Here is a 10,706-nt window from a genome sequence, read left to right as displayed (position 1 = left end):
ATCGCGGTGGAGAAGAATGATGTCAGTATTTCCGATGCGGAGGCCAATGGCGATGAGGGAGGGGCGGGCTCTGTAGGCCGGGGCCCAATGCAGGAGGCGGGGAGAGGGGCGTGCCTCGGCCCGTCCGCCCGTCAGTCAGTCGGTGCGGGAGGGGGAGGGGGACCGAGAGGCTCAGAGCCGAGCAGTCACCGCCGCCACCGTCGGGTCCGCGCAGGACGGATCGGCCCCGCTGCGCCGTCGGGAGCAGAGCTGTTGCTGGAGCATTGAGCAGGGGCCGAGGTGGCCCGGAGCTGAGTGGAGGCTTCGCCCCGTTCCCTTCTCTGCCCCCCGCCCCGGGTCGGGGGAGTAGCGGGCGGGCAGGCGCCGCGGAACAAAGGTAACGGCGCGGAGCCGGAGAAGGAGCCCCCCACCCCCTCCACCCCGGCCCCACCGGCGGAGGGTGGGGAGGTGGCGCGGGGCTCCGGGCCGGGGGGAACTCGGGGCCAGGCGGCGGCGGCGGGGCGTAAGCGCGGGGGGAGGGGGATGGTTGTTTTTCTCCTCGTAGCGAGACTGCGGCGGGACTCGCCGATTCTCCTTCTCCCCCCGCAAACACCCAGCGGCGGGGCTGGGGGGGGGATCGGCTGCCGCCTGCTTGCGGGAGGGGCTGGCAGCTTCTTCAGCCGTCTCCGCCGGGAGGGGACGGAGCCCCCTCCTCCACACACACACGTTCCGTGTCCCCGCCGAGCAGGTCGGGCCCCTTTCTCCCCGCCCCCCTCCTTCCCCTTCCCCGCTCCCTTCTTTTCTTCCTTTTCTTCCCCTCCGCCGCCTCCCGCCCGCCCTCCCCCCGCCCGGACCCGCTGCGCGGAGCCGGGGAGTTGCGGCTGTTGCTACTGAAACTCCTGCCGCGGAGTCAGCGCTTTCCTTTATTTGGGGGGGAAGGGGGGGGAAAGGGGGAGGAGGAGCCGCCGCGATCCGGAGCCGCAGCCCCTACAAAAGCGTGTGTGTGTGTCGGGGGGGTGGCGGGGAGCTGCTATCGACACCCCGCTCTCCCGCTGCGCACACAGGCACTCGTACAATGGGGGAAGAGCCTCCCTTCCTCTCTCCGGCTCCCGCGGTAAAGTGAGGAGGGGGGATCCCGAAGGCTGGGACCCCCGCGGGTCCCCTCCTGCCGCTGGGTGCCTGGGGAGGGGCCGCAGCGCCTCGGGGAGGCAGCCGGGGACGCGTCTTGCCACCGCGCCCTCCTCCCGCGGCGGCCGGGGCGGCTGGGGGTGGGTTGTTGTTGTGGCAAGTTTCTCCTCCTCTGACAGAAATGGCGTCAATGGCTGCGAGTGTAGGGGAAGCCGCGGTGTGTGGGAGCCGGAGGGGAACCAGCGGCCGAGGAACGAGGGGAGGGGGTTAACCGGGGAGAAAGGGGGGTTCCGGGGAAGGAAAAGGGGAGTTTCGGGAGGAGTCCAGAGCCCCCACTCCGATCACTGCCTCTCCTCTTCCGCCCCCCCCTCCCCCGGTGCGAGCGGCTGTTGCGGTGCCTTAGCGCTTTGTTTTAAATTCCAGGTCCAGCCTCGGCCGCTCAGCCCCTGTCGAGGTTTTTACAGCAGCCTGAGCTCATCATGAAGGTAAAACAGTCGCTTGTGTGGCTGGGAGGGGAAAGAAGGGAGGGTTGCACGATCAAATGCTGTCCTATCTGTCAGTCCATCTGTCCCGACCCCGGTGCGAGGCGAGGCTCTGGTGCAGATCCAGACTGCGGGCTGCTTCGTCCCCACTGCTGCGTTCGGTGCCTTTGCTCGTTTGCTGCCGGTGGGGCACGCTTTGCTTCATCGCGTTATGCTGAGGGAAACTCCTAAGTTCGCTGAGCGGGGGTTGTTCTCCTTCAGAAACATTGTAGAACATTAAGGACATGGCTGCCTGGGCTGGGCTTGTTTCATGGAAGAGCAAGGGACAGTCACCCAGCTTGAGAAAGTACCTTTGCAGGGGGCAAGGAAGGGGGAATGCTGGCTATACAACCGTGTTTACTTGAATAGAGGGTAAATGGTAGATTTACTTACTTTCTGTTCTTTAGTAGGAGTTTTGTTGAATGAATAATCTTGATATGATCAGGAGTGGTGCATGTAAGAGATTTTCTGCAGTGGAATGATTGCTGTAAGGTGCAGAAAGATTTTCAAGCAGGTTCCAATTTTCTTTTCAGTGCTGTGTAGAATTCATATACCTCATTGGTGCTCATTTTTCTTATCTTAGACCTTTCTAGACTACTTATTTTCCAATATATTTGGAAGTTTTGTAAAAAAAAAATTGTATCAGTGGAACAAAATGATCTCTTCAGTGCATAGCAAATATCTGTGTACCAAAAGGTAGTTTTTAACAACTGCCTTTGTTAGGTTTTATCATTTTGCTGACATGTCTTGCTCAAACTGCTATTTATATTATCATGACCCCCATGTAATTCAGCTCCTGATCCTGCTGGGCAGCAGTAAATCTCATTTCAAAAAAACTGTACATCTTGTTAAAAAAGAACTATTACAAATGTCTAATGCATCATCTCTTTGTTATTAATAAAAAGAGCAGTCTGTACAGAGGGTCTTGCACTATCAGAGTGGTGCCTAATATCTGTGCATGAGTGTTATGTAAAACGTGTACCTAGTATTATATTCAGTGCTGGAAATGATACAGGCTGCTTTAATTCCTAGACTGATCTGAGTTGCTGAGCAGCAAACTAAGTCTTTTGGTATAGCTGTTAAAGATCTGGCATGTTTTTGTTTTTTATTCTGGTGACTTAATGACAGTATCTTTAAAAAAATCAGGTTTTAAATTCCCTTCTCAATGATCTTTCTTTAACAAGTGTTAAGATCTAAGTTACTGCACGTCTTTCTCATTAAAAGTAAACTACTTACAAATTTACAACAACAGGTTGTTGAAGTAGTATGATACGGAGCTTTCCAAATGTGGCTCATTGCCGGGTGGGGATGCAGGAGATGGAAGCAAAGAGAAATAGGAGGCAGCATAGGGAGCTTTTTTTCCCCCAGAAGGAAAAACACTTATTTAAATGACAGCTAAATTTACATACATTTCTAATATTCTTTTTCCATGTAAACAAATCTTGAATTTACCATAGAGATTAGGTTCAGATACTGTAGTTATAGAGCCATATAAATATGTAGGTAGGCAGTTGGGAGGATGAGGATATTGGATCACAAGTGGGATGCAGAGTGTTCTGTGAAATAGTGATAGAGCCTCTCTTCGGGCTGAACTGAAGGTATAGCGAATGCTTAAGTTTAAAGGAGCAAACACAGAAACCTGTTAAGAGAGCCATATTTAGGGAAAAGCTCCCAGCTTATTTATTCTTTTGTAAGGTTTGTGCTATTGTTGCATTTTTATTTATTTTGTAAACCTGGACTAATTCTGCCAGGGTGTTCAAATGCTAAGTTTAAGTCTGCAGTTTTTGCAGTTTGTGTGTGTATGTGTGTTGTGTTAAACTTACATATGCTTGAGATAACTCCCAGTACCTTTATTTACTGTGCCCTTTAATGCTAAGTGAGGTTAATCTGTAAGTCATTACGTCAAAGCTTTAGTTATTACAGTGAAACTTCTTAACAGAATTGTAGCTCAACAGAAATTTCTAAGATTCAACAGCCTAACCAAGACTGATTTGTAAGATTTTAGGAGTAATACTGTGCTCTGTTTGGCTTAAATTTCTAATTTATTTTCTAAGTTTAAAAGGATACAAGATGGTTCAATAGGAAGTGGTAAGGGAGAGTGCTTCAAAGAATAGCTGGGTGTCTGTTCATATCACCACAAGGTAACATTAACTGTACTAATCAAGATACTGCTTAAATACGACTGTATACTTATGTGCATTTATTTTATAAGTTATTGGAGGAATATGCCTCAAGGACATTTCAGCATGTAAAGGGTTTAGTGCTTTAAGGCCTAATCTTACTTTGAGTCTGCTGACTACAGACTTGCTGCTTACTGCACGATTGAGGCCTCTGTCTTGATTTATGCCTTGGTCATTCTCTGAGTTGCAGAGGGTTGTGTATTCTGGTGCATAGAGCACTGGGTTCCTTGTCAGTATCTTCGTCTCTCTGGGTAAGCTTGAGTAGCTTGTTTAGCTTTACTGACTCATTTTTCCCATCTGTGTAGTATAGAGGGAATGTTTCTCATTCTTTGTAAAACACAGTAAAGTATATTTAGGAAGAGCACCAAGTCGTAATGAGAGAAGGCTGTAAGTCACTCATGCTCTTGCATTTTGGAACCTTCTGAGACAAGAGAGGTGGGTTGCCTGCTGAGAAATTACTACCTCCAGAGCTGTTGGTGTAGTTGTCCGCCCTGTAGTAACCCAACTTAATCCCAGTAAATAAAGTCCTTTGTATAAACTAGTAACTTTAGACTATTAAGTAGTCCTCCCATGGACTGCAAAGGCCACTTGAAGGCAGCCTTGAAATATGTCTTACAAGAAGTATTCAAGCCTTGATATAATTGTGCTTGTTATTTGTACGTTCTACTAAATTGGGCTTTTTCCTTTGTCAAATGACCTCTGATAATAATACAGGTGTATAGATAATGGCTAGGACAGTTTGGTATGTTGTAGTGAAGTTTTTTTTGTTCAACTTGGGCACCTTCTGCATAAGATCTTTTTTCATTAAGTATGCTTCAGAAGCAGGAAGAATCTGATTATTTAAAAACTAATTGTGTGCCATCAGATTATAACCTGTTAAGTAGGCAGCAATATATATAAAACCATTATTATAGGTTGTTTCTATTTTTTTTCCAAGTCAGGAAATAAACTACTGGAAAGCGGAGTTGCTGCTTCTAAAGAAAGAAACAAACACAAGCTCAGTTTCACCAGTGATTTGAACTATTGTAAATGCTCCTAAGATTTTTAATATGTATCGCAACATTTAAATATCACTTGATATTTAAATATGTGAATGAGGGTAATATGTCCACTCTAGTAAAAAGTTCACTGCTGACTGGAGATAAAAAATAGTGGATGTCCCAGAAGCTAGAGCAATGCAATGTGAATTAAGTGATCTGAAATGATTGTTCAAATGTTTTGATGCTACTTGCATGTTAATGTTTTTAGTCTGTAAAATATGAAACATTTTATGGTCATAGATAACCTCTGTGTGGTAGCCCTGGATGTTCCCAAGTAGTTGCTCAAAGGTGCCACGCTAACGAATAAAGGAAGCCGTGTATACAGTTTATGGTGGACTTTTCAGTTTTACTTCATCCTGAATTTTGGTTTCATTAGTCTTTCCCAGTGACCTCTCTAGCTATCTGCAGACATCACTGGTGCACACTGATTCTGTAACTGCTTTCCTTTTAAGCCCATCAGTCTGTTGCTCATATTCTCTGCCAGTATGGCAGAGGACAAGAATAAAATATCTAGTGAACTTTTCAGTCACTGATTTCCAGCTTTGAGCACAAGTCAACTGAAAGTCCTGCTGTTCTTAGGCAGGCTGGAAACCAGTCATGGAATGTAGTGACCTTTCACTCTCTGGTTAACTGTTTGAATTACCGCAGAAATGGACAATTATAAAGGAAGAGTACCATTAGCGTAGTTTTTTTGCTGGTAGCAGAACAGGTAAGTCTTAAGAGGTGGTTTTCCCCTGTAATTTATTTTTGTATTATGAAAAATTACTTTCTTGAATTCTGTCCTGATGTTTCAGTTTGAACAAGTGATCAGAGGCAGTTATTGACTTCCTCATGCTTGCATGATTATGTAGAAAAGAAAGCAAACACCACTTGCACCAAGGGATTACAAGTTATGTTGGAATAACCTATGTTAGTTTGAAATGGGTTAGTTGCACTTCTTAAATGCCCATCTTGTATATTTTACCAAGTGGCTAAGCAACATGGAAGTCTTTAACTTAAATCTGCATGTTTAGTAGGTGACAGTTCAGTGTGTTGATATGGACTCAAAGTTAATTAGAGTATCTATTGGAAAAAAGGCTGTGCTGGACTGAGAAGATGTAATAAACTGAGCATTAGAAAAGTTAAGTTGTTTGTATTGTTATCCTCAAAGTTGGTGAAAGGTTTTTGAATGAAGTCTCACCACAGTACGACTATTGTGTCAGGACACTGTCTAAGAAAAATGTTAGTAGACAGAATAATGAATATGCATATTTTCGCTAGAACACTTTGAGATGGTTATTCAATTTGCTTTGTATTGTGTGCATATAGTGCAGAAGCATGCTGTGGTACACATTGTGTTCCTGTGTTTGCAAAGAAATTTTGCATTGTAGCTGCGAAGTCTTTCAAAACAAAATACAATAGTCTTGAGGTATGAAAGTTCACAGTCACTGTCAAATACTTTATCTGAATGCTTTGCTGGTCATGTTTACTGAAAAAAAAAAGAATGGCTAACTGAGAAAGGTAGAAATGATACCGTGAATGATTTGTTGCTACATCATGGTTTCAAAATGTTGTTTAAATCCTAGAGATACGCACATTTTTCTTACAAACATAGGCTTTTATAATAGGCTGAAGGATAAAAATAAAGAGAATCTGAGATTTTCTTACTTGAAAAAGGTAACAAATTTTATAGGAAAAGTCTAGAGCTTAAATACTAGTGGTATCCTAATGTGATACAGAGCCATCCAAATGCTGGATTATTTATCAGTTTGAAAGCAGTTAACTTGCCATGAAACACAGTAGTAGGTTCTCTGCAGTTCTACTTACTATGATAGGCACTTCAGCTGTTTTTGCAGAAGTGTACAAATCTGAATAAACATGGTTCTTGAACAGATTTTGCCTTAAATATGATTCAGGTCACAGTTGAGAAGTGTTGGTATGTCAGGGCTTGTATGTATTGCTGCTTGCTTTTTAGCTGACGTGCTTCAGTAGCAAATACTTCTTTTCTGCCTTTTCTATATAGCACTTCCAGCATTGTCCAGTTAACTCTGCTTACTTCCACTCGCTGAATATTTGTGTGTGCATGGAATAGATTTTTAAAGAGTTCTAGAAGATTTCAAGAGGCTTCCAGGGAACTAAGGAAAATTCTGTAGCCCTGTGCATAACCTAAATGCTAGTGGTTTAATAAGCGTTAGAATAGTTCTTTTAAAAGGTTTTGATGGGAAATCATAACTGTGGGTGGTTAGGGGTTTTGTTTGTTTCCTGGGTTTTTTTTGCTAACATGGGGTGACCAGATGAGAGGATATTTCAGGGAATTCAAGTATGGAAAACACAGCAAGCCACTTTGATATTCTGTACTTGACAAGACATCTATTCTCCTTCTGAAGATTTGTTTGAACCAGGGAGGAAATTCAATAGACCACTATTGTGTTGTGTGTTTTTTTTTCTTTCTGTTTGTTTTGGCTTGGAAGGCACTGTATGAAGCAGTCATGACCTGTTTAGCAAGAAGTGTTTGTAAGCAAGCTCTGGAGCAGCAGCTGTGAGAGTGTCAGAGCAAGGGCGGTGGAGGGTGTTGCTGAGTTACCTGCAGAAAACTAGGACTGAGGTGACCTGCCTGTGTTATGTTCGACCACGGTATGCCAGTGACTTCCTGAGTGAATGTACATTCATTAATTGAATGTGGAGTACTGTTTTGGGTTTTGCTGAACCTGTGGGGAGCACTATGAAGAAGATTTCTCTTACAAGCTAATCAGAAATGTTGTAGTACCAAATTATGAGAAAGCATTTTCCTTACTGTGAGCAAAAACAGTAGTCATCTTTAGTAGTTAACCTGGAGTTACTTGCTCTCCACTCCTGTTGTCTTTGAGCCCGTAAGTGCTCTGGAGCAAATAGGGTAGCCAGTATGCCAAAGAAAACACCTTTAAGCATCCAGAACTCCTAAATTACATAGTCTTTGATGGTGACATTTGTAGTCTTAAGGAGTATGCTATTCAGAGACAGCCTTCCTCAGCTGTTATTTAAGCCAAGTGTGAATGCAGATTTCTAAAGGGCTGTGTTGCAGAGCAGATCATCCAGGTTGGATTAACTGGTAAATAACACTGTTCCTGGACAGAAGAGTGAGTTTGCTGTTCTTCTTGTTGTTCAATCTGTTGCTTTGTCCCGCAACAACCTACAGCAAAGGATTTGTTTTCGTCAGTAGTTTGTCAAATTAAGCTTTTATGATCATGGAAGAATACAGCCTTGTCTTCTTCCACCCATGGCTGTTTATTCTTGCTGTCATTTGCCAGCAGTCCATTCGTGTGGTCACAGAGTGGACTGAATCAAACTGAAATTAACAACAGATACACATACTCTGCAGTTGCACCCAGTTTCTGACCTGGCTGATCCCCTACCGTTGGGACAGAGGAAGGAAGGAGAGGAAAGCACAAGTGCACAGAACTTATTTGGATTGGTTTAAACTGCTTGTGAACATGTGTTCCTCCCCATTTCTCTGCCAGGTTAGCAGTTTGCAGTCATTAGGCTAAACATTCAGTAAACTGTCTACACGTGAAATTGCCATAGAGGTTTTTCTAGGCTCACTTACTAGCTAAAACACTGCACTTCTCTACAGATTTGAAGTCCATGTTTTTTAGAAGGTGTTGAGTGAAAACATCAAGTGGAATTGACGCTGTTCCATGAAGGTGAAGAATAAAATTTAATTTTTGATGGGTAAACATTGATTTGAAGTTCAAAAGATGAAGGAGTTTTAAATAAGAGATGGCACTGGACACAAAAAACAAAGTGGTTTAGATGTTTTCTACAGGGGCAACATAAGCTTTACTTCCCTGCCTCCTCCAAGTTCTTATTCAGTACTTGGAAAGAATACAATTAATAATAACATCTGTTCCCCCCCCCCCCGGGTAGAAAACCAGTTAGTATTACAGTTTTCTGCAGAAAAAAAAAATACTAGATTTCTATCCTGTAAAGGTGGCAATCTTTATGTAACTAATGCTTAAATTAATACGTTCTGACATCAGGTATTTTTACCAGTAGGAAGAAGAATTAAGCAATTGTGCTTTGTGTATTCCAAATTAAAATGGTTGGAAACAATACTATAGCTTTGATAAGGAATTCAAAGGGAATAGAAGTCAAACTTTTGATTCTTTGTATGTTAAGAAGGCCCACATATTTGTGGGTGGATCAGTGGAGAGCCAGTGACAGTCAGGAGTTAATGCCAGTTGTAGAAGGTAAAGTTAAGGTGTATATGACATTTTCTGCTTATTATCATAAACTTAATGCAGAAATTTGGGTGATGTTTATCTTCCTTTCCAATAACTGGGGCTCTCATTTGTGTGGAATCCTTTCCCTCTAAGATGCCCTTCAAACTTACTATTCTTAATTGTTTATACCATCCTTTTAAAGTCAAGGAAATGGGATTTGACTTAAACAAAATTGAGAACAAATTGTATCTTTTCAGCTAGTAACAAATAATATAATAGGAAGTGTTTTTTGTTGACATTCTCTTCTGATCTGAAAAAAAAGTGTTTCAGTTTGTGGCAGGGCAACCTGATCCACTGTGAATTTTTCCTTTCGATTTTTAGCTATCCTCTCAGCAGCAGGTTGCAAATGCTAAATCTTATTTGTACATTTAAAATAGTCCACTTCATGTTTTCTTAAAAATAAATGGAAAATACATTCTTTTTAGATTGCAAATAATGCTTTAATTTATAATGATGAAAGATAGACTTTTCAATATCTGGTATGAGTGTTTAAGTGAAAGAGTGTTAGCTTAATCTTAGGTTAATGTAACTTCTTAGGTTGCTGTAACTTCTTTTTCTGTGAGAAATAACTTGGTGTTGAGACATTTTGGAAATTAGTACATGTTATTTATGCCACTACTTCAGAATTCAGGAATTTCTAATGCAATATGTATTTTCACTTTTTAACTTACTTTGCTGCCCTACATATTGAATGATGTATGTTTCTGTAGTATTAAATGAATGTTACTTGAAATTACATCACTAAACTTAGAAATAAAGTATATGTAATTCTTAATCTTTATGCTTCCATAAATATAAAAGTTCTTTTAACACACAGTAATAACTTCATAAATTTCCACTTTAATTTCTTTAGCAAATTGTCATGCTAGATGTGCATCAAGGGAGATGGTGAAGTACTTCAGCATAATTAAGACTGCACTGTAGTTTAAAAATTAGAGTATGATATGTACCAATACCTTGCTGCCTGGAACAGAGATAAAAATGGAGACAATCATTCAACTTTGTCATTTCCATTTTGTGAATGCAGATTTATTCTGAGGTGCTCTTCCAGAACTTTACAATGACAATCCACATGCTTTACCCATAGAACATCATGTGGGTAACTACGCAGTGTCTTTGTCTTTGAGAAATTTTGTGCCTGTTTTCCCGCATTGCTGGACAACGTAAAAGACATTAGAGCTTGGATTCATTCCTTTACTTAAAGAGTTCTAGTGCAGGTTTTACACTCCTAAAAATCAAATCAAGTAGTACAAAAGGTGGTGTCATCTCATGATGGACAGTTGCATACAAAGGCTGGAGCCTGCACAGAGTCACACTGCAAATATATTCTACCATTCCTTATCCATTTTGGAATTGGGCTGCCGAGGCTGCTATCTGGACTGTGTTCCCTGGAATAATGCAATATTAAGCTCCAGAAAGTATTAATATGCATGTGAGGTGTCTGTCTGCAGTAATTCAGTTTCTCTTTGTTGGTAACCTTCTTTGGGTATTAAGCTAATATTCTGATTTCAGTTGACTTTGCCTGATGCTAGTCAAAATGTGTGGATCGATAAGTTAAACGTATTTCACTGTATTAAAATAAATCTCTTGCACACTGACTTTTCTTGGATAATACAGAGT

General features: G+C 42.2%; 1 protein-coding gene across 1 annotated transcript in view; it reads left to right on the top strand.

Annotated features, from left to right (window-relative positions):
- The first annotated feature begins 87 nt into the window (after positions 1–87).
- ARID4B (AT-rich interaction domain 4B) overlaps positions 88–10,706 on the top strand; it is an 87,654-nt gene continuing 77,035 nt past the window's right edge. Inside the window, 5 exon segments of the mRNA XM_061365681.1 lie at positions 88–129; positions 131–222; positions 224–322; positions 324–376; positions 1,531–1,592. Coding sequence (XP_061221665.1) covers positions 88–129; positions 131–222; positions 224–322; positions 324–376; positions 1,531–1,592 — 348 coding nt within the window.

Source organism: Neopsephotus bourkii, unplaced genomic scaffold (assembly GCF_033783945.1).
Source record: "Neopsephotus bourkii isolate Nb327-2 ecotype Australia unplaced genomic scaffold, CSIRO-AGI_Nbou_v1 NB_1292, whole genome shotgun sequence".
In the NCBI taxonomy this organism is placed as follows: Eukaryota; Metazoa; Chordata; class Aves; order Psittaciformes; family Psittacidae; genus Neopsephotus; species Neopsephotus bourkii.
This window is presented reverse-complemented; position numbering and strand designations above follow the sequence as displayed.